The sequence below is a fragment of the Dendrobates tinctorius genome, unplaced genomic scaffold (assembly GCF_039654945.1).
Source record: "Dendrobates tinctorius isolate UK_male_01 unplaced genomic scaffold, ASM3965494v1 ptg000071l, whole genome shotgun sequence".
Taxonomy (NCBI): domain Eukaryota; kingdom Metazoa; phylum Chordata; class Amphibia; order Anura; family Dendrobatidae; genus Dendrobates; species Dendrobates tinctorius.
Window position 1 is genome coordinate 3344511 of NW_027361739.1, and position 24874 is coordinate 3369384.

General features: G+C 43.5%; 1 protein-coding gene across 2 annotated transcripts in view; it reads right to left on the minus strand.

Annotated features, from left to right (window-relative positions):
• Positions 1 to 12400: 12400 nt before the first annotated feature.
• Positions 12401 to 24874, minus strand: part of TLK2 (tousled like kinase 2) — a 153801-nt gene continuing 141327 nt past the window's right edge. For both annotated transcript variants that reach the window (XM_073582335.1, XM_073582336.1), the window contains exons 20-21: positions 16382 to 16489; positions 12401 to 16301 (exon numbers count right to left, since the gene is read on the minus strand). In XM_073582335.1, the coding sequence (XP_073438436.1) occupies positions 16128 to 16301; positions 16382 to 16489 (282 nt within the window). In that variant the 3' untranslated portion in view covers positions 12401 to 16127. The remainder of the gene's footprint in view (positions 16302 to 16381; positions 16490 to 24874) is intronic.

Below are 24874 nucleotides of genomic sequence, written 5' to 3' on the forward strand. Positions count from 1 at the left end.
ATTTTTTTCTTATTTTTGCGTAAAATGTAAATTGCTCTTTTATTCTATAAACTACGAGGTCTTCGAATTTCCAAGAAATACATTTCGTATTTATTTTTAGAACATGATAAAATGGTCAAAATAAAAAGGGCAATGATTGCAAATAATGCTAAGAAAACAAGTTCATAATCATGTAGAAACAACAATACTAATGTTTTAACCCCTTAACAGCCGATACGCCTTTTAATGGCGGTAGTTAAGTGTACTTAAACCACAGCGCCGTTAATTAACGGAAAAATTAATTGTGGAAAAAGTGTATAGCACCCCCCAGAGAACAAGATTTGGGTTGTTTTTTACCGACCCTGCCTTTATTAACCGTATAACGGCAACCGCAAAAAAAAAAAAAAAAAAGCAGCGATTTTACACTTTGATCGCACATCAGAGTTGAGTAATAATGTCTCCGACCCCCCCGGTTGTCCTTGGGCCCTCCTGCACCCTCCGGTGGGCGCCGGCATCTTTGTCAAGGAAGAAAATGGAGATTCCATTCATTCAATGTACATTTTGATCACTGTGATATGCCCTATCATAGTGATCAAAATAAAAAAATAGTAAATAACCTCCCCCCCCTTTCTTTATCACCCCCTTAGTTAGGGAAATTTAATGAAATAAAGAAAATATATTTATTTTCATTTTTTTAGGGTTGGAATTAGGGTTAGGATTAGCGTTAGTACACACTGAGTACACTGATTGGAATTAGGGTTAGGATTAGCGTTAGTACACACTGAGTACACTGATACCCCATATGTGGGTGGGGGGGGGGGGAACTACTGTTTGGGCACATGGGAGAGCTCGGAAGGCAAGGAGTGCCATTTTGGTATTCAGACGTTGATGGAATGTTGTGCGGGCGTCATGCTGCATTTGCTGAGCCCCTGATGTGCCTAAACAGTACAAAAAACCCACAAATGACCTCATTTTGGAAACTAGACCCCCCCCAAGAAGCTTATCTAGATGTGTGGTGAGCACTTTGAACCCCCAAGTGCTTCACAAGTTTATAACGCAGAGCCGTGAAAATAATCATTTTTTTTTTCCTCAAAAATGGTTTTTTAGCCCACTATTTTTTTATTTTCACAAGGGTAACAGGAGAAATTGAACCACAAAAGTTGGTGTGCAATTTGTTCCGAGAACGCCGATACCCTATATGTGGGGGGGGGGGGGGGGGGGACCACTGTTTGGGCGCATGGGAGAGCTCGGAAGGGAAGGAGCGCCGTTTTGGAATGCAGACTTTGATGGCATGTTCTGCGGGCGTCATGTTGAGTTTGCATAGCCCCTGAAGTGCCTAAACAGCAGAAACCCCCACAAGTGACCCCATTTTGGAAGCTAGACCCCCCAAGGATCTTATCTAGATGTGTGGTGAACACTTTGAACCCCCAAGTGCTTCACAGAAGTTTATAACGCAGAGCCGTGAAAATAAAAAACCTTTTTTTTCCACAAAAGCGATTTTTTAGCCAATTTATTTTTCCAAGGGTAACAGGAGAAATTAGACCCCCAAAGTTGGTGTGCAGATTGTCCCGAGTACGCTGATGCCCCATATGTTGGGGTAAACCACTGTTTGGGCACACATCTGTGCTCGGAAGGGAGGCACCATTTGACTTTTTGAACGCAAAATTGGCTGTAATCAATGGTGGCGCCATGTCGCGTTTGCAGACCCCCTGATGTGCCTACACAGTGGAAACCCCTCAATTCTAGCTTCAACCCTAACCTCAACACACCCCTAACCCTAATCCCAACCCTAACTCTAATTCCAACCCTAACGGAAAAATGAAAAATATATTTCCAGGACGTCCACCTGACAGCACCATGGAGGACGTCCTCCTCCTCCTTACAGGGACAGGAAAAGCACACGAGAGGTTAAAAGGTCATGTCCCACCCCCTTTCCCTCAGTGTTTTTCCTGTCCCTGCACGGAGGGACACACGAGAGACTTACCGGAGGGGCTCAGGGGATCGTACGGCCAGTCCAAGCCTTCCCCTGTCAAGAGGTCCCGGGGCCGAAACTCTCCGAGGGGGAGTCCCTCTGCCCCAAAGGCAAGGAGCAGGACGACGCTCCTGGAGGGAGCCGTTCCTCCCTATGGGAGGCACTCGGCTCCAGGACGGACCGCCATAGAGGCGATGGTTGGCTCCCCGTAGGCGGCTGGCCGAACGGGCACCGACAAAAGGATGGCGCGGGTGGCCCTGGGAGGCAGGAGCGAGGCCTCCAGCAGTCCGCCATATCAGGTGAAGGCCGGGCCCCCGTGGCAGAAAGACACAGCAGACCGTCGCAGCAGGCGGGGGTCGGCTCCCCGCGGCGGCAGGCCAGGCGGCCGACAAGATACCGGCGCGGTCGGCGCCGGGAGGGGAGCAACGGCTCCATCAGGCCGCCATAGCAGGCGGAAGCCGCGCGGTCAGCCCGGGCAGGAAGTGGGCGGCCTATCGCGAGAGGTCGCTCGTCACATCCGGTGACGTCACACGCCGGCCTTGAATCTCAGCGAGCGCTACTGAGGTCCACAAAGCGTGCTCCTGAGGTCCACAGAGCGCGCTACTGCCACAGCGCGCACTTCTGAGCCCACAGCGCACGCTTCAGAGATCCACAGCGCTCTACAGACCGCGCCAGGATGGAAGGAAACGCTCCAGCAGGTGGAGGGGTAAGTGCGCATAGCGCAGACCACCCTCCCCCATCCATCCCCACAACTCAGATCTAAGTAGAGCCCCCTTCTGTATTATTAGGAGAAGGTAACCCCGGCAGAATCCCCCTCGGGGGTGAAGGACCCGGCAAAGGCCACCACCAAATCAGTCTGATGCCCCGTATGCAGGGTAAAGCTGCCAGACACCTATAACAAGACCCTATGCGGACCCTGTACCTCAAGGGTCATAGGCGAGGAACAGCCATCCCTCCTTGCCGAAATGAGATCGCTGATAAGGGAGGAAGTCCGGGCCTCTACAGCCAGCCGCGCACGTCGTCAGTCCCCCAGCCCAGGGCCGAGTCACAAACGTCCAAGGTGGGAGGCAGACCCAGAGTCGGAAGCAAGCTCTAGTGAGGAGTCTGACTTCCGGGACTCGGATCAGGAGGAAGAAGGCGAGATACTGGGGGACAGACAGGATCAGAGCAGGAAGTACCTGTTCAGACTGGAGGACACGGACGAGTTGGTCCAGGCAGTTAGGAACACTATGCAAGTAGAAGAAGTCCCTAAACCACAGTCCAGACAGGACTTGATGTTTGGAGGACTAGTGGCCAGGAAACAGGTGGTGTTCCCCGTAAGTGAACACATCAAAACGATGGTCCAGGAGGAGTGGAAGGAGGCAGAGCGTCGATTGATACTCTCCTGAGACTTTAAAAATAGACTGCCTTTTGATCCCGAGGAAACCCGGGCATGGGAAGAAGTCCCTAAAATAGATGTCCCAGTCGCCAAGGTTACCAAAAAAACGGCCATCCCATTCGAGGACTCATCAGGTCTTCGAGACCCGATGGATAGGAAGGCGGACGTCTTGTTAAAGAGAGCATGGGAGACGTCGGCGGCTCTTATTAGAGCCAACATAGCAGCCACCTGGGTGGCCAGGTCTATGTTTTTGTGGATGGGGCAGTTGGAGGAACGCCTAACCAACAGGACCCCTAGATCAGAGATCCTAGCGTCTCTTCCTCTCATGAAATCGGCCACGGCGTTCCTATCGGATACGTCGGCCGAATCAGTAAGGTTTGCAGCCAGAAACAGCTCCCTCTCTAATGCGGCCCGAAGAGCAGTCTGGCTTAAATCCTGGTCGGGGGACAACGCTTCTAAAACTAAGCTATGCTCCATCCCTTTCTCAGGCCTGAGGATATTCGGGCCAGCCTTAGATAACATTCTAGAGCTGGTGTCCGATAAAAATAAGGGTTTCCCAGAGGAAAAACCCAGGCGGCCCCAGCCCTTTCGGAGAGGCTCCTTTTCTAGGAGACAGACTGAATTCAGGGGTCGGGCAAGGTCTAATAGAAGCTCCTATAGGAGCTCCTTCAGCCAAGGTGGGAGGAACAAGGGTCCCCCATTCACGTCAACATCTAGATCAAGGAGGCAATGACGCCATAGGTATTGGGAGGAGACTTCGCCACTTCGCAACAAACTGGTCCTGGGTCACCCACAATCAATGGGTCCTCAGAACCATCGCGGAAGACTACAGCATAGAGCTTTATTCTCCTCCCCCCGAGAGATATATTGCCCCCACTGTTGTCCTGGAGAACTCCGCAATGTGGAAGGATCTACAGGACATAGTAGACTCAAAGGTCATAGTACCAGTTCCCCCGACAGAAAGAGGAAGAGGGCACTACTCTTCCCTGTTTTCGATCACAAAGCCATCGGGCGAGGCTCATACCATCATAAACCTGAAACCGCTAAATGCCTGGGTCAGGTACAAGAGATTTCGGATGGAATCGATCCGTTCCGCAATCCTCCTAATAGACAGGGACGCCGTCATGTGTACCCTAGACCTAAAAAAGGCTTACTACCAGGTCCCTATTCATCCCTCATCCCAGAGGCTACTAAGGTTCGCGGTGAGTTTACCGGCCCGGACCTGCCACTTCCAGTTCCAGTGTCTTCCATTTGGGTTGGCCTCAGCTCCCAGAATCTTTACAAAGCTGGTGTTAGAAGTGGTGGCCTACCTGAGAGATCTGGCTATCGTGATCATTCCATATCTAGACGACTTCCTACTGGTGGCAAGATCCAAAGAAGAGCTCATTCGCGACACAAACTGAGCAATTACCGTAATGGAGTTCCTTGGCTGGGTGATCAATTGGGAGAAGTCGGACCTCAGGCCAGAGTCCAGGAAAGTATTTCTTGGAGTCCTTCTAGACTCAGCCGACAGAATATCTTGGCTACCCGAGCAGAAGCAGAGGACCATTCAAGCCAGAACCAGAGACCTGTTGAGGCGTCAATGCTCCATAAGAGAGGCAATGGAGGTCTTGGGCCTCATGACGGCCTGCATCCAGTGTGTCCGATGGGCCCAATTCCACTCGAGATCATTACAGAAAGAGATCCTAGCGAGGTGGGACAGAAGTCAGGCATCGCTAGACAGACCCTTAAGGCTGCCAGAAAGAGTAAGGGAATCCCTTCGGTGGTGGACACAGTCCAGAAACCTTCAGGTGGGCGTACTATGGACAACCTCTCCATATGTGGTAGTCACCACAGACGCCAGCGCGTGGGGTTGGGAAGCCCACATAGAAGGGAAGATCTTCCAGGGGAGATGGCCAGTAGACATCAGGACCAGATCCTCCAACTTCAGAGAGCTCTTCGCGGTCTGGGAAGCGTTGCGAAGAAACCAGTCGGTACTAAAGAATCGTCACGTCCGCATACTATCCGACAATATGACGACAGTGGCATTCCTGAAGCACCAAGGAGGGCCCAGACATCAACCACTACAGGCCCTAGCGGGAAAGATATTCGCGTGGGTGGAACGAACAGTCCGATCTGTGACCGCAGTACACCTAGAAGGCTCTCAGAACGAAGTAGCAGACTACTTGAGCAGACAACGGATCCACCCGACAGAGTGGGTAATGAACGAAGAGATCTTCGACCATCTCTGTCAGCGTTGGGGGACCCCCAGTATAGATCTTTTCGCAAGCCGAAAGAACTCGAAGGTCCCCAGATTCTATTCCCTGAATCCGACGGACCACCCGGAAGGCGTAGATGCTCTGAGCCAGACTTGGGGAGAATCCCTCGCTTATGCATTCCCACCACTGGCTCTCATACCGGCAGTGCTCAGGAAGATACGCGAGGACCACGCAAGAGTGATGTTGATAGTTTCATACTGGCCAAAGAGAAGCTGGTTTCCTCTTCTAGGGGCCATGGCAGTAGGAAACCCAGTCGAGCTACCAATGTGGAAGGACATCATCCACCAGGGCCCGATCTACCACCCAAACCCAGCAAGACTCCACCTATCGGCTTGGATCCTGAGAGGGACATCCTGAAGGCAAAGGGATTGTCGGATCAGGTCATATCCACCCTACAGGCCAGTAGGAAACCAGTGACATCCGCAATCTACCAAAAGATATGGAAAAGATTCTGTCTGGAAGGTGGCAGGTCCGATCTCAGGGCGGGCACCCCCGACCTCCCTAGTATACTAAATTTTTTGCAGGCAGGCTTTAATAAAGGCCTTAAGCCCAGCACTCTGAAAGTACAGATTTCAGCCTTGAGCGCCTTCTTCGACTACCAGCTAGCCTCACATCCCTGGATAATCAGATTTATAAGAGCCACGCAGCGCCTGCGCCCCACGATTAGGCAGCTCACCCCGCCTTGGAACCTGGGCCTGGTATTCAGGTTTCTCTGTACGGAACCCTACGCCCTCAGCGAGAAAATAACCATCCCTGCTCTCACTCGTAAAACGGACTTCTTAGTAGCCATTACCACGGCCAAAAGAATAGGGGAGATCCAGGCCCTGTCCACTAAGGACCCATATCTTCAGATAAGAGATGACCGTATAATCCTAAGGTTTGACCCGGCATTTACCCCAAAGGTAGCCTCCGCAAAGAATTTAAACCAAGAGATAGTGTTACCATCGTTCTGTGACAATCCCCGTAATAAAAAGGAACGGCGTCTTCACTCGCTGGATGTGAGGCGCGCAGTTCTAGACTATCTAGAGGCCACCAATAGCTGGCGCATCAACCCAAACCTGTTCATCCTTTTTGGAGGTAAAAATAAAGGGAAAAAGGCCTCTAAGGCGTCCATCACACACTGGATTACCTCAGTAATCTCTGACGCCTACCAAGCCGAAGGCGCCAGCCCGCCAGATTCCATAAAGGCCCACTCTACGAGGGCGGTATCGGCCTCATGGGCGGAACGGGCAGGGGCCTCGGTTGATCAGATCTGTAGAGCAGCAACCTGGGCCAACCTTAATACATTCTGCAAGCACTACAAGCTTGATGTGTTAGCTGGTCAGCAGACCGCATTTGGGAGAAAAGTTCTCCAGGCGATAATCCCACCGAGGAGGTGCTTTGGTACTCTCCATGGTGCTGTCAGGTGGACGTCCTGGAAAATAGGTATTAGACCTACCGGTAATGATGTTTCCAGGAGTCCATCCTGACAGCACGGGTAGTTCCCTCCCTGTTATGTTATACTACGTTGTATTATGATATGTCATATGCTGTAATATGATTGTTTCATTAAACTGTTACTAGCATCATCCACCTTGTGGTACTTGTTAAATCACTGAGGGAAAGGGGGTGGGACATGACCTTTTAACCTCTCGTGTGCTTTTCCTGTCCCTGTAAGGAGGAGGAGGACGTCCTCCATGGTGCTGTCAGGATGGACTCCTGGAAATATCATTACCGGTAGGTCTAATACCTATTTTTCTACATTTCATTATATTCCCTAAGGGGGTGATAAAGGGGGGGTTATTTACTTTTTTATTTTGATCACTGTGATAGGGTTTATCACAGTGATCAAAATGTACATTGAATGAATGAATGAATGGAATCTGCTGGCCAGCAGATCCATGGAGACCATCAGAACGCAATTGCATCGCATTGTCCTGATGGAAGTGCTCAGGGAGCCCCCTTCCCTGCCCGAATCTCCTCTGTAGCTGTCACTACTAACAGCGGCATCAGAGGGGTCAAACGCCAATGTCAGTGCTAGCACCGATCGTGGGTGTTGCTGCGGGGTGTCAGCTCTCACACAGAGCCGACAACCTCACCCGATCGCCGTGACACTCAGCGTGAGGCTGCGTGATCGTACTGTCGTACCTGTACCGCTGTTTGCGGAAACGCAGCTCCCGCAGAGCAGTACATGTATGCCGCATATATCGGGAAGGGGCTAAAGGGAACCTGTCAACAGGACTAACGCTGTTAACCTGCAGATTAACCTCATATCTGCAGGTCAACAGCGTTCTGATCCTGTCCAGCTCCTCAATGCACCCAAATGCAGTGGGGAAAAAAATTAACATTCTCCCCCGCAGCATTCAGTCATAGGGACGGGAGCAGCTCCTATTCAGTCACCGCTCTGAGAATACAGAGCGGCCGCTGCAACCACACCCCCCCGTCCCTCACTGACAGCCAGCCTCAATGTAGAGTCCGTGTCAGTCAGGGCTGGAGGTGCGGTTACAGCGGCCGCTCTGTATACCAAACGCTGAAGGGGAGAATAAAGATAAATATCCCCCCGCTGCATGCATGCGTTGGACAGCACCATTACGCTGTTAACCTGCAGATTAATTCCATATCTGCAAGTTAACAGCGTTATTTCTGGTGACAGGTTCCCTTTAAATCTCATTTTCCAAGTGTTTGCCCATTCCGTCATCTTATCCAGATCGTTTTGCCGTATTGTAATGTCAAGGTCAGATTTTAATATCCTACATAGTTTGGTGTCGTCACCAAAGCTGACACTTTACTGTCAATCCCATCCATTAGGTCACTAATAAAGAGTTTAAAAAGAATCGTTCCAAGCAAGATCCCTGTGGTCCCCACTGCTGACTATCCCATCTAGAGAATATACAATTTATGACAACTGTTTCCTGTACTTATGGAGCTTCAGTATAAAGCGGTTATGTGGTACAGTATCAAAGACCAGATAAACAGGGCTGTGGAGTCGGTAAGCCACAGTTGCGACTCCGACTCCTGGATTTTATCAGACTCCGGCTCCGACTCCTTCATAAATGGCAATTCATAACAACAAATTTACTGTTGTAAAATATTAAACATCGTGCTCATTCAGTTTCTCACCATCATATAAGTAATCAGACCACTTAGAGCAAAAACTACATTTATTAGAATACAATTAGAATATAGCAAATAACTTTTATAAACTTTTCTAAACTGTAAGTAAATATGCAATAAACACTTTTATGCAGTTAAGAAGAAATCTATAAATTTGTCCTCAGAAAAAGTATTGCCTCTGTCAGATCCTCCTTCATGGATGCCCTCAAATCTGATCTAATTATTTTGAGAGCAGAGAACAACCTCTCTACACTAACTTGTGTTGGTGGCAAAGCAGTAACCACTTGGGCAACATCTCTGACAATGTCAGGATACAGAGGAATCGCTTGTTGCACTGTTATTTTTGATGAACGGTCAAATTTCTCAATTTCTTTTAGTGCATATGAAAAATTCTGCTGAAATATACTGGCTGTGTTCCTTGATGGGGATGACTCTTCTTCTATGCGGGAACGCTTCGTACGGTCCTTGTGATCCAAATATTTTTCGAAATTAAATTCTTCATCAGTTGATGATGAGGGTGAAGATGTGGCAGGACGACCAAATTCTTCTTGTTCCTCCTGACTGTTCTGCAACCCTTTCATCCTTACTGCTATTTCAAACAGAGCTTCTTTTCCTTTACTTAGCTGTTGATCATCTAGAAGAATCCGATGCATTGGGTCTACATAAACAGCTGCCAAAAGAATGTTATTTTGTAATAGTAGCTCCTCTCTCCGTTTCATTGATGTAGCAATGCCACTTGCAATTAACCCTCCTCTTTGGGACAGGCGAAACATCAGGTTCTTCCACTCCTTTAAGAAAATACCTGGAGTTAAGTCCTCTGCTTGTAATTTTTTAGTCACTGTAAATGGGTGCTCTAGCAATTTTTCCAGCTCAGTCACCTGATTCCACTGACTTTCATTTAGCGTCAGTTGAGGGTTAGCCATGTCTACAAGAAAGGTTTTCAGTTCAACCAAGCGCTGAATCATTAAGTAAGTACTGCCCCATCGTGTGGCTTTATCAATAATTGCCCCTTTTCCAGCATATCTCTTCAAAATTGAGTCAACTTTAGGGGTTCTGGCAACAGTAGCCAATTTTCTCACCTTGCCAATCAGTGCAGCAGCATGTCCTTCTTGCAGACTGTCTCTTATAGCCAGCTGTAGCGTATGCACAACACAGCGCATGTGATGAATGAAAGAACATATTGACACAGTTTCAACAAGATCATCTAAACTATCATGTTGCTGTTCATCTGAAGCAACTTCAGTTTGCTCCTCAGTTACAATACTGTGTTCCTCTATTTCAAACATTTCTGTGTCTGTGGACCCAGAATGTTCTTCTAGCTGCTGGTCACCATCATTACTCTCATTCATTAGCTTAATAGTACTTATCATATTTGAAGCATTGTCAGTTACGACAGAAAGAACTTGCTCTTTTTTAAGTTCATAGTCTTGCAGAACCTTTTCCACCAAGACCTGGAGAAACTCACTGGTGTGATGAGCTGTGGTGTCTTTTACTGCCAATGTCTTGGTAACCATTTCATTTTTGTCACAAACAAATCGGACATTGATGGCAAAATAGTTCACTCTGACGTGTGCAGGCATCCATTTTAAGAAACAGAAAGCGTCCCTTGAGAGTTTTTTTAAGTTATTCCTTTTGTTTAAAAGCTTCTTCGATTACTAATTTTCTAATTCTCTCTCTCTCTCTCTCTCTCTCTCCAGAGAAACACCAAGCTTGCGGGCCATTTCCCCATTCAGACACATAAAAGCTGGTCCTGAAAATAATGAAATAGGCACACTATCCTTTACAACAAGCTCTATGATCTGTTTTTTAAATGTATCTACTGTCATTGTCACAGTAACTTTGTCACTGACAAAATATCTTGCAACTGATGGCTGCAAAGTTCTCTGCTCCTTTGTTTGGCTGGAAGAGCTTGGCACTGGTTCATTGGTTTGGATGCAGTCTCTCTCATCCACTGCTTTCAGTACTGGATGAAAGTGCTGTAAATGTCTCTTTAGATTAGAAGCTCTGGTAGGAACATTTTTATCTTTGCCTGAATATGCACTCATCTTGGCTTCACAGCATTTGTTTTCGTCTGGATCATTTGTCATACACGGACAGACATAATGTTTTCTATCTTGAGTGATGGTGAAATGTTCAAATACAGCTGATTTAATGTGATGCTTCTTTGACATTCTCAGGTTTTTAATTCTGCATTCACAATCCAAATGACAATTGTTTTTCCTAAAAACAATTGTACAAAATTATTGCCAGGTCGTACAACTGATATAGTGGTCAGTAATACTGTTATTATTCCTCATGTACTCACAGTTAACTGATGCAAAGTTTGTTGAAAGGATAATACTTCTTACAGTCTTCCTCTTCTGAGTAGCAGGCAGCTGTGAGATGCTTGGAAGACGCACACCTAGTATGATCTAGTCTAGAGGAGGAGCTTTACTACTAAGAATTTGCAACATATTTTCACTTTCAGTTTCATACATTGTAAGTAGGGGGGTTGGGGCAGCATGAGGTTAACCAAGTATAAGATTAGATAAGGGCAGTGGAGAACAGTGACACACAAGTAGTAAGAAATGTCTCTATCTCCAGCAGAACTGCTTATCACTGTTGTTCATAGTTTGATAGAACATATATATTTGAGTAACATTTATAAAATTCATATGAAAGTTCAATTATGAAATATTAATACATTTTTTTTTTTAAACGCTGGAGTCGGAACATTTCTACTGACTCCGACTCCAACCAAAACTAACTCCGACTCCACAGCCCTGCAGATAAATCACATCAGCTGCATTACTAACATCCATATTTGCACTTACCTTCTCATAGAAGCCCATCACATTAGTTAGACACAACTTATCTTTCCTGAATCCATGGTGGTTGTCAGTTATTAAATTATTTTCTGCAATATATTTCTGCAAGTCATCTCTTATGCACACTATGGATGTCAGACTTACCTGACGGTAGTTGCCTGTATTCACCTTATTAAATATCAGTACCACATCAGCCATCCTCCATCCTGTGGCATCACCCCTATTACAAGAAATTCTTAGTAAGAGACACAGTGGTCTGTCAATTAGTGAGCTCAATTCCCTTAGTATCCGTGGATGAATGCCATCTGGGCTGGGGGCTTTGTCAATGTTTATTTTGGTCAGACGCAGACGTACTTTGTGTTAAACTAGTTACATCAGCACCGTACGCCCCAGAGCGTGGAAGAAATCATTAGCATAAGGAAAGAGTATAACATTTCTCAACAAGACCGCTAATATGAGGCATACAGGTAGGACTAGTGTAACATTTCTATTGCTTGTATGCCCATATTAATCGGTCATATACGTCCTGGAGGGGTGACATTCCTTTTAATTTGCTGAAATCAGCTTTCCTAAGAGTGCCAGGTTATTGCATTTCCCCTTTTGAATGTTTGATTGAAAGTTACACTGAAATTTACTATATTATGGTCACTGTTTCCCAAATGTTCCCTGACCTGTAGATCTTAAATTGTATCTGGTCTATTTAACAGAACCAGAAATAAGATAACGTAAACATTCAATGATGAAAATAAGATTACAGTAAAGGAAAGCTGCTTCACAGGTGGTTAATGGAGAGGATATATTTTGTACAAGTTGAGCACTGAGCACACAGTGGGCAAATCTTGGTGGAAATCACTGCTCCAAGTTGAAAGCAATGTAGAAACAAAATGCAAGCACAACACTTCAAAAAACAATGTTAAAACTTTCAAATGTATTTTAATATCAGTATTTTTTTAATTCCTGGATGCTTCATCCTAGACTTTCAGTTATGAATTAATACACATTTTGTCCTTCAAGTCAAAATGAACAAAAAAAAACAAACAAAAAAAACAGTATTTTATTATAATTATTCCTAGAGCAAAGTGAAACCCATATTATCAGAAACTTATTATGGGAATGAGGGAGCAGACTTGTATAGTAGGTTGTATGTGAATGACTTTTTGGTGATTTTCTCTGGCATTTAATATGATTTTTTTTTCCTTTGAGAGGAATGAAAATAGGAAGATTTAAACAAAGCAAAAAAAGGAAACCACTCTGACCACGCAGGAAGTAGTTTTACTATGAAGCATAGCAAAATACTAAGACAAACTAAGTTTTCTAGTGTGAGAAGGCACTCCACCTTATTGTCTTGTGCTGGTTACCAAGTCACTAATTCATTGGTATATGGAGTCATTTCCTTTCCAGATGTTTGGATTTTTTTTACAGCCAATGTTATAATCTAACAAACAGTTTTATATTAGATGTTAAAGTAATGACAATAAAACTGCATCCCAGACAATAGTAAAAGCTTCAGGCGGCCATCAGAGGCTTCCTGTACTCCGCTTTTCCCCTAAGTTAACCCATTTTTATATAATATATACACAACACAGAGGGAAGGTTTTAAAAAAAATAAATCAAATTTGAAAGGTTTTCATTATATTGTTGAGTATGAAGATGAACATAAATACCCAACACAAATGTGAAGAGTTTCTGCAGAATTTCAATTTTGAGGCATTCAGCCTGGAAGGAAAAAAAAATAAGATTCCTGGAATGGTAAAAGATTTCTCTTATTTTCTCTGCAATGAGTGAAATTGATCAAAAAACCCAAATTTAAAAAGAATTTAAAATTTAGGCTGCTCCACAGCAGATAAATTAGCTGTGAGTGAATATGGCCTGAAAGGGTTATTCCCAAATTAGCAGATAAACCCCCAATTCACAAGACAGGAGATAACTTGATCATTGGGTGTCCCACTGTAGAGCTGTGATTACAGGGTCCCATTTTTGGGATCAGAGGAATGGATATCCTCCAGTGATTAGCAAATTATCACCCATTAACCCACAAAGATGAGAATAACAAATCTAAAATACTAAAACACAAAACAATGGAACTGCAAAACAGTGTAGTGCCACGTTGACACATAGCAGGTTTGTGTACCACAATTTGAATATATAAAATAAAAAGAGTTCAATAAATGTGAATGATATTTTCCCATGTTTTTCACAACTAACCTCAGTGATTCAGAAAAAAAAAAAAAAGATAGGCCTGGATCACTAAAGGCCAAACAGGAAAGCACATTAGCCAGACACATGGCATGTAGCTATTAAGGGCTATGAGACTATTAAAAAAGAAGGAAGCTGCACCTTTATGCAACAAATGTATGACACAGGAGAAGAGAAAAGCTGAGGTATGGACCAATACAAAAGCTTTAGGCTACAGATGGGAAAGTTTGCTGTATATACCTACATTAGAGGTCCTCTATACATCATTCACCATTTTGTCACAGTCGATGCAAATATGAAACATATGATGGTAGTTATTACTAAGGCATCTAGAATAATTTGGCTTCCAAGAGACAACTGTCATCAACAACTTAAATACAAAAGATAACATTCAGATATCAGTCACTTACAAATCTCCAAGGTGCAGTGGTGTATTTGCCAAAAAAGTGGCATTCTACAAAAGGTGTATACAGGCAGCGTACACCAGCATAATGCAAAACAGCAGAAAGAGGAAAAAAAATAAAAAAGATCAACGTATAAAATGGAGTTATAAAAAAGTACATTTTTTCTTAAATTAAATAACTGATTTATCTCTTTCAAACACTAAGCTGGAAATGTACATTTATCTTCTTTAGCTGCTTTGAATGGCTGCTCTAGTAAGCAACATTTACAAACACTATTCCCTGTATAAGCTTCTCTTAAGGTCTCGTTACATTTAGCAATACACCAGCAATCCCGACAACGATATGACCCGGTCAGGATTGCTGGTGCATCGCTAAATGGTCGCTAGTGAGCTGCCACACAGGAAGATCTCACAGCGATGCAGCAGCGGTCGGCGGTCGTCACCTACCTGTCAAACGTCTTCCGCCTGCGTCCATGGAGTCACTCGTCGGCGCCAGCAGGAAGCAGACGACGAGGAATGGACCAGGCCGATCTCGCGCGATCAGCAATATCCAGCGGGGAGCCGGGTTGGAGGTAAGTGTCACATGTAGCGAGATTGCTATTGCATCACAAAATCGGTGACGCTTTAGCGAGATCGCTAGCGATCTCGCTATGTGTGAAGGGGGCTTAAGAATCACTCTCCCCAATGTTCAGAGAAAACACTTTTAAACAGTGTGTGTGGATTCTAGTTAGATCAGCAGTTCAAAGCAGCTCCTAAAAACAAGTAGATAAACCAGCAATTCAGCGTGGTGTATGAAAGAAGGAAGCAAAATTGTAATTAAGTGTATTACAAAGTTCCATATCTTTGCAAAGGCTGATCAATAATTAAGAGTAACTATTTTTTTTTTTTTAATGTGGATCTTCTTTTCAAATGGTCTATAGTTTGTGTGATGTAATGGGAGCGTGGGCAACCCTCTGAGGCTTAGCAGTTGTAAAACTAATAATGAGCTAACATTATATCACCAGAGAAAAAAAGAACCTAACAACTTCTTGCATATAGTAAATACAGAACAATTTGAAGAAACGGATAAAAGCACCACTAGATGCCGATAGTATTTCTCTAGGTCACAGTCTGCATTAAACCAAAAACTCACAAAGCCAAACTGAACAACCTCTCAAAGAGAAACAGATTTGGGGTACACATTGAAGTAGTTAAGGATTCCATAAGAAACAAAAAAAAAGCAATTAAACTGTCCCTAGTAATATGGATTTCACTTTAATATAAACTATGATATCTGCCAAATTAACCCTTTAGAGAGGGCTCAACATCCGCACATACTGCAAGCATCAACTATGTAGGATTTGTGATTAAAGATAATGAAAATGGGTGGAATGAGCGATGCCCCCTATTCCCTACTAGCTTGATGTAAATCTTTTGATGACAAAGGTTTAGGCATGTGCAAGTGATGGGCCCCGCTTCAACGGAGAGGTTAAAAAAAAAATCACTTTAACTCCCGATACATTTATAACGAAGAAGAAAGAAAGCCATGGGATTTTGTTACCCTCCCGACCTCCATTCCTTTTTTTGGCTATTTTCTTGAGCGTGTTTAATAAAATGGATGAAAGGGAAAAACAAAACAGGTTTAAATATCAACAAGGGGCAAATCGAGTCTACTAGGTTCCCACTTCTGAAAATGTATTCAGTAAAAAGTCAATTCCGTGTATGCAACAGTTGTCAGCTGTATTGAGGATCCAGAAGTCCATAATGAGGTTTTGGGGAAAGAGAGTTTACGTCCAAGTCTGTACAGCCTTGTAATTTGTCTGAGGTCCTTGCCAAAAAGATTCAGACTCTCACCCAGCACGAGAGTCGATCTTTTTCTAGACTGCATTAAATTCAGCAATTTGTGGCTCCAATAAGCCGAAATTTGAAATGTCCCATGGAAAACGCATTATTCTCCATCTACAGGAAGATTAGTACTCCAGAGTAGCCAAAATAACCGCTCTGTCAGCGTTAGCACTGTAATGGTGCAAGGCGCAACGTCTCAGGTGCGATTTTTTCAGTCTCAGTTTGACAAGCTGTTGTTTGAAGAACCAGACGTTGAGGCTATTGCAGCAGTGGCGGGGCTACTGGTAGAGACTGACTTACGAATGTGTGGCAGTAGGTAGGGGTCAGATGCCAGCTGGTGTACATCTATCCGATCTTCCTTCCTATAGGCAAGGCAACGACGGATAAAAGCCTGTGAAGGACAAGGTGAAGAGTAAATTATATATTCCTATATTTTATACATATAGGGAAAGTAGATCAAAATGTTAGTACCTTGGCTTCTGGGGTCACAACTGGTTTAGGAGGAAATTGCACCTCTGTGGCTTTTAAGATGGTGTTCTCTTGTAATATGTCTTGCTGAGACTGGTTATGACCAAAGGGCTGTGACAAAAATACATAATATCAATATCACAAATACTAATTACTAACAGGATACCAGTACTTTTATTAGCTGCTTTTGCAGTTTTTGACAATTCTTGCAGGGCATTAAATAGTCAAAGAGGATGGTCATCCAGTTCTCATACACAAATCACAGATATCACACAAAACAATGTTCTATTTGAACATTCTGTTCTCAAGAAGAAAAAAAAAATCATGCTTTTAATCAATGGAAATTTTTCTTTTTTAAATTGAGCATAAGCATAATTGTTTTGTCCTTCACCCCTTCCAGACAAGTGTAGAACATGTTCGTCATGATCGAGAAGGACTTCATGACTCATACATGTCATGAGAGGAGCCTGTCCCAGAATACAGGACGATTTTCCTTCCTCAATAGTTTCACTTTCCATAGATCACTGTTCAGCGTGTGTCTCGGGGAGGAGCAGCTGGGTGGTTCTGCTCTCTGCAGTGAGGCTGCTAGAGGGGGAGGATTTGTTACTGTGTGATGAGGGCTTCTTCATGTGGACGGGGAGGGCATGTAGCTATGGAGGGTGGGGTTGTTGCTATAGAGGGCATGTTTGGAGTAGAGTAGGAGGTTACGACTAGCTGTCATTTCAATGCCATAACACCCCCACCCCCCCCCTTGGACGTTCTGTTCAGAATATCTAGAAAACGGTGCAAACTAGTGACAAAAAGTAAATTACTTAGTCATAATTCTGCAGCCCAGATATGTACTGAGATTATGTGAAAAGCCCGGACAACCCCTTTAATCCACATGTTTGGCATTTCTGTAGCGATGACAGCCGGTCTAATTTACGGGTGCGTGTCTCCAGAAGCACAGGCTGGGCATGACGAACTGGTCACTAAAAGTTACTGGTCACTACACTGGCCATTTGGAATTTTCATTCAGCAACATCCAATACTGCTTGTTTATGGAATACTCACATGGAGTCAAAATCGTCACTACACCTGTAGATAAATTCTCAAAGGGGTATAGAAAATTCTGCACTTCAGGATGCCTCTAGTATAACAGTACTGCTTAGCCATACGGCAAGATTCTGGAGGGACGAAGCGCTATTTGCCAACAGGGCTCCGTCCCTCCAGAGTCTCGCCGTATGGCTAAGCAGTACTGTAGAGCCACATATGGGGTATTTATACAGTCAGCAGAAATAGTGGGACAAATTTTGGTTCCATTTTTACCCATTTCCCAGTGTAAAAATGTAAACTTTGGGACGAAAACAAAATTTTGGTAGTAAAAATACCATCATTTTTTTCCTTTATTGCACAATGGTATAAAATTCTGTGACCCACCTGTGGTGTCAATATGATCACTGCACCTCTAGATAAACTTCACTGATAGGTGTAGTTTGTAAAATGGGGTCTCTTTTGGGGTGGATGAGGGGGGTTCTGCTGTTCTAGCACCTCAGGGGCTCTGCCCATGTGACATGGTAACATCAAACCAGTCCAGCAAAATGTGAACTCCAATATGGCGCTTGTTCCGTTCTGAGCTGTGCACTGTGTCTTAAACGTAGTTTTTGACCACATGTGGCATCAGCTTACTCAGGAGAACTGGCACAACAATTTTTGGGGTCCATTTTGTCCTACTATCCTTGTGCAAATAAAAAAAATTGGGGCTACAAAACATTTTTGTGGGGAAAATATTTTCATTTTCACTGCTCTACGTTATAAAGTTCTGTGAATCAGCTGGGGGTACAAGGTGCTCACCTCACATCTAGATACTATCCTTGAGGGGTCTAGCTTACAAAACGGTGTCACTTGTGGGGGTTTTCCACTGTTTAGGCACATCAGGGGCTCTCCAAATGAGACATGACACCAGCAGACCATTGCATCAAAGTCTGCGTTCCTAAACGACACTCCTTTTCTGAGCCCTGCCGTGAGCCTATACAGTATTTTCCCCCCACATATGGGTATCTGCATACTCAGGAGAAATTGAACAAAAAATTGTATGGTGAAATTTCTCCTGTTACCCTTGTGAAAATGCAAAATTTCAGGCAAAACACATTTTTGTGGGGAAAATTCGATTTTTCACGGCTCAACGTTATAAACCTCTGTGAAGCACTTGCAGGTTTAATGTGCTCACCACACATCTAGATCAGTTCCCTGAGGGGTCTAGTCTCCAAAAGGGTGTCACTTGTGGGCGGTTTCCACTGTTTAGGAACATCAGTTGCTCTCCAAACGCAACATGCCGTCCGCTAATTAATCCAAATTTTTACATTCAGAAAGTCAAATGGTGCTCCTTCCCTTCCGTGTGCCCAAACAGTGGTTTTCCCCCACATATGGGGTATAGGCAAGCTCAGGATAAATTAACAAATTGTGTGGTCCATTTTTTCCTGTTATCATTGGAAAAAAACACTTTGGGGTTTAAAGTAAAATAAAAAAAAAAAAAAAAAAAGTTGTGACCATTAAAAATGTTCATTTTTTCCTTCCACATTTCAAAAATTTCTATGAAGCATCTAAAGGGTTAATAAACTTCTTGAACGTGGTTTTGAGCACCTTGAGGGGTGGTTTTCAGAAAGTGGTTTAGAGCACCTTGAGGGGTGGTTTTCAGAATGGTATTACGTTTGGGTATTTTCTATCATATACGCCTCTCAAAATCACTTCAAATATGCTGTGGCCCCCCAAAAAAATGTTTTGTAGATTTTGTTGGAAAAATGAGAAAATCGCTGGTCAACTTTTAACCCTTATAACTTCGTAACAAAAAAATTATGTTTCAAAAATTGTACTGATGTAAAGTAGACATGTGGGAAATGTTATTCATTAACTATTTTCTGTGATATAACTGATTTAAGGGCATAAAAATGGCAGAATTTTTTCTGCTGCGAATCTTAAACATATGCATATACTATAGAAGTGGATAAAGTTCTGAAATGATTCTTAGTACAATAATTTTTTTTTTTTCAAACACAAGTTATTAACTTATATTCATTGTGTGTATAAGATCTACACACACACACACACACACACACACAATATGTTATATACACACACCCCTCATGTATATTTCAGTGCATTATTATGATTTAGCTAATTCTTCCACAATCTTCTGTCAAAATTCAATTAATTTCCCTTGTTTGAGGTATATTTCCTGAAAGCCAAAATGTTCAGTTATTACACATGGTTTCATGTTCATTCCATTGGGAGACAAAAGAGAACTCAGAGTATAGACGGTTACACACAATATGGTGAAAAGTTTTGACTTTTCGGTTTTGTCAGTTTCTACTTTTTTCCTCCCGCTCCACAATTATTTGGTAACAGGACAGTGCTGAAACAGTCACGGTTCTCCAGCCAATAGCTGGACCAACGGGTACAGGCCAGTCTGAGCTTCTGTTTTCCACAAAAATGGTGACAGTCTACTATGATTTGTCTACACTCCTATCAAAAGTGAGTGAAAAGTCTACTCATCTGTGAAGACTGAAGAAAAGAGAGCAGTTTCTGTCTACAGTAAGGTATAATCCACCCAAACCCTTTCTCCCTACATACCCCTGTGTGAACTCTTTGGGTTCCATCTTCCCCTAGGCTTCTCATTCTTCAGTTTGGCCGCCATAGTTTTTTTCCACAGGCTTTTCTGCTTTCCAAGAACCATCCTCATGCTTTATTTCTGCGGTTAGGCTTTGCCTTAAGCCTGGTAGAGGCTCAAAAGCACCCCTCCACCCTCCTAGTCAGGACTTTTTTTTTTTCATTCCTGCTTAATATTGCCCAAAATAAAATCTCTAAATACTCCAAAAACGCCCAAATGAAACTCCCTCCTGTTCCGCTTAAAATTTATGGCACCAGCTCAATCTCTCAGACTGTATCTCTGGCCAATCTATAGTCTGGTTTAGAGGCGACCGTTTCACCTTCCTCCCCATATTTGCAGATGCAATGATTGCTGCCAAGAAAGAAGTTTCTTCCACCACAGCCCCTCCAATTACAACATGGAATTAGTCCCTCCTATTCTTGGACTGTCACATTCTTCTCCCCAAGCATGTCCAGCTCTCCTTTGAAGGTTTCCCCCTTCCCAAGGTGGCTCCATCATATTAGGTCACTGGTCCAGGATGTCTGCCGAACGAGAAGTGTTTCTACCCACAATATTTAGTGTTGCTTGAATAGAGAATACCATCTGCCCCTCAACTTCTTTGTACTCAGATAAACAAAAATGGAGAAAAAAAAAAGGCGTAATGGATTTAATAGTAATTAGAAAAGTACAAAATGTATTAATTTACACATGCACAGTAGAAACTCAGAATTAATCAGAGTTACATAAAATCAGACACAGCCAGGGCAGACCTGGACAGGGACTACAACATAACATTGTTCCTCTCTGATAGTCTGGTATGGGGGAGCCACAGCGCATGACAAACTCCGCTTACAAAGGACTTTCAGAACAGCAGAGAGAATTATAGGTTCCCCCCTGCCTAAAATCCAGGATCTTTATGATAAGAGTATTCAATCCCAAGCATTGAAAATTTCATCCAATCCCTCTCACCCGGGACACTCCTCATTCCAACTACTCTCCCTTCAGGACGTCGCTTCAGAGTCCCCAAATGCAGCACCAACCGCCATATGAACAGCTTCTATCCACTCTCTGTTCAACAATTAAATCGTCATGTGTAGACTATATACTGTATCTGTCTTGTTAGATGTTACTTGTTGTATCTGTTGTTATATATTATGTTGCCTCTTTGCCACAAAGAATTCCTTGTATATATGTAATATGTACTTGGCGATAATAAATTTGATTGATTGATTGGTAACAACCCGTGCTTCACAGTATATCAGCACAAAAGATATAAATACACTCCCTTGAGAAAGCGCCCGTGGTAGGCGCGAAACGCGCGTCGGGGGTTGCCGCTTTGGACTTGGTCGCCCATGCCTTTTGGTAAGCAACCTGCCCATACTTTATATCTATACACTCCAACTCTGGGGCCATTTTGGTCATGTTGGCAGGGTTTCTTTCTTACCTTTATTATCATGTAGCACTTTAGTTCATCTATGCAGAGCATCATGTCATGTCTGACTACTTGAAAATTTGTATATGATCATGGTTAACCCTGTATGTATTATTTATATCTTTTGTGCTGATATACTGTGAAGCACGGGTTGTTATGTTGTAGTCCCTGTCCAGGTCTGCCCTGGCTGTGTCTGATTTTATGTAACTCTGATTAATTCTGAGTTTCTACTCATTACTCTACTGTGCATGTGTAAATTAATACATTTTGTACTTTTCTAATTACTATTGAATCCATTACTCCTTTTTTTCTCCTTTTTTGTTTATAAGATTTATGGAGTGGAATTTTATATGTAATGGCGGTTGATTTATTATGGTTACCGCATAGGTTTTGCTAATAGAGTACTGGGCGTTTTTTGTATGCATCATTCTTTGTACTCAGGGTCTTTGCCTTATGAATTCTATATTCACACGCCTTTAACTTGCAAGTCCTTTAACCCCTTCACCCCCAAGGGTGGTTTGCACGTTCATGACCGGGCCAATTTTTACAATTCTGACCACTGTACCTTTATGAGGTCATAACTCTGGAACGCTTCCATGGATCCCGGTGATTCTGACATTGTTTTCTCGTGACATATTGTACTTCATGTTAGTGGTAAAATTTCATTCAAATAACTTGCGTTTACTTGGGAGAAAAACGGAAATTTGGCGAACATTTTGAAAATTTCGCAATTTTCCAACTTTGAATTTTTATGCCCTTAAATCACAGAGATATGGCACCCAAAAAACTTGATAACTAACATATCCCACATGTTTACTTTACATCAGCACAATTTTGTAACCAAAATTTTTTTTTGTTAGGAAGTTATAAGGGTTAAAAGTTGACCAGCGATTTCTCATTTTTAGAACACCATTTTATTTTTACGGACCACATCACATTTGAAGCCACTTTGAGGGGTCTATATGATAGAAAATACCCAAAAGTGACACCATTCTAAAAACTGCACCCCTTAAGGTGCTCAAAACCACATTCAAGAAGTTTATTAACCCTTTAGGTGCGTCACAGGAATTTTTTTGAATATTAAAAAAAAAAATGAACATCTAACTTTTTTTTCACAAAAAAAAATACTTCAGGTTCAATTTTTTTTATTTTACCAAGGGTAACAGGAGAAATTGGATTGCAAAAGTTATTGTGCAATTTGTCCTGAGTACGCTGATACCTGATATGTGGGGGGGAACGACTGTTTCGGCGCATGGCAGAGCTCAGAATGGAAGGAGCGCCGTTTGACTTTTTCAATGCAAAATTGTCTGGAATTCAGATCGGACGCCATGTCACGTTTGGAGAGTCCCTGATGTATCTAAACAGTGGAAACCCCCTACAAGTGACCCCATTTTGGAAACTAGACCCCCCAAGGAACTTATCTAGATATGTGGTGAGAACTTTGAACCCACAAGGGCTTTACAGAAGTTTATAACGTACAGCGGTACAATTAAAAAATCATATTTTTTCCACAAAAATGATCTTTTCACCCTCAATTCTTATTTTTCCAAGGGTAACAGGACCATAAAAGTTATTGTGCAATTTGTCCTGAGTACGCTGATAGCCCACATGTGGGTGTAACTGACTATTTGGGCGCATGGCAGAGCTCGGAAGGGAAGCAGCGCCATTTGACGTTTTTGGCTGGAATGGAGATCGGACACCATGTCGCGATTGGAAAACCCCTGATGTACCTAAACAGTGGAAACCCCCCACAAATGACACCATTTTGTAAACTAGACCCCCCAAGGAACTTATCTAGATGTGTGGTGAGCACTTTGAACCCCCCAGTGCTTCACAGAAGTTTATAACGCCCGGGCGTGAAAATAAAAAATTCGTATTTTTTCCACAAACATGATCTTTTAGTCACCATTTTTTTATTTTCCCAAGGGTAACAGGAGAAATTGGACCCCAAAAGTTGTTGTCCAATTTGTCCTGAGTATGCTGATACCCCATATGTGGGAGAAAACTACTGTATGGGCACACGTCGGGGCTCGGAAGGGAAGTAGTGACGTTTTGGAATGCAGACTTTGATGGAATGGCGGTTGTCATGTTGCCTTTGGAGAGCCCCTAATGTACCTAAACAGTGGAAACCCCCACAAATGACCCCATTTTGGAAACGAGACCCCCTAAGGAACTTATCTAGATGTGAGGTGAGCACTTTGAACCCCCAAGGGCTTCACAGAAGTTTATAATGCCCGGGCATGAAAATAAAAAAAATCGTACTTTTTCCACAAACATGATCAATTAGTCCCCAATTTTTTCATTTTCCCAAGGGTACCAGGAGAAATTGAACCTCAAAAGTTGTTGTCCAATTTGACATGAGTACGCTGACACCCCATATGTGGGAGAAAACTACTGTATGGACACACGTCGGGGCTCGGAAGGGAAGCAGTGACGTTTTGGAATGCAGACTTTGATGGAATGGTCTGCGGGTGTCATGTGCGTTTGGAGAGTCCCTGATGTACCTAAACTATTGAAACTCCCCACAAGTGACCCCATTTTGGACACTAGACCCCCCACGGAACTTATCTAGATGTGTCGTGAGCACTTTGAACCCCCAAGTGCTTCACAGAAGTTTATAACGCTCGGACGTGAAAATTAAAAAATCATTTTTTTTCCACAAAAATGTTATTTTTGCCCCCAATTTTTTATTTTCCTAAGGGTAACAGGAGAAATTGGACCCCAAAAATTGTTTTGCAATTTGTCCTGAGTAGGCTGATACCCTACATGTGGGGGTAAAACACTGTTTGGGCGCATGGCAGAGCTTGGAAGGGAAGGAGCACCATTTGACTTTTTCAACTCAGAATTGGCTGGAATTGAAATCAGACGCCATGTTGCATTTGGAGAGCCCCTGATGTGCCCAAACAGTGGAAACCCCCAATTCTAACTCCAACCCGAACCCCAACACACCCCTAACCCTAATCTCAGCCCTAGCCCTAACCGTAACGGAAAAATGGAAATAAATACACTTTTTTTATTTTATTATTTTTCCCTAACTAAGGGGGTGATAACGGGGGGTTTGATTTACTATTTATGGCGGTTTTTATGTTTGGCGGCTGTCACACGCTAAAAGACGCTTTTTATTATAAAAATAGTTTTCTCATTCGCCTTATTGGGGGACACAGAGACCATGGGTGTATGCTGCTGCCACTAGGAGGCTGACACTATGCACAAAAAAAGGTTAGCTCCTCCTCCGCAGTGTACACCCCACCGACCGGCAGGGAATTCCTCAGTTTAGCTTAGTGTCAGTAGGAGGTGGACACGGGTCTTTCATTAGACCCATATCTACCTCGATGTGCGTCGTTCCTTTTCAGGTTCTGGAGGGATACAGTGTGAAGAGTCACAGCTGTACTCCCACAAAGAGACTATGAGTACAGCGTGTACTGCCACCCCGTATCCT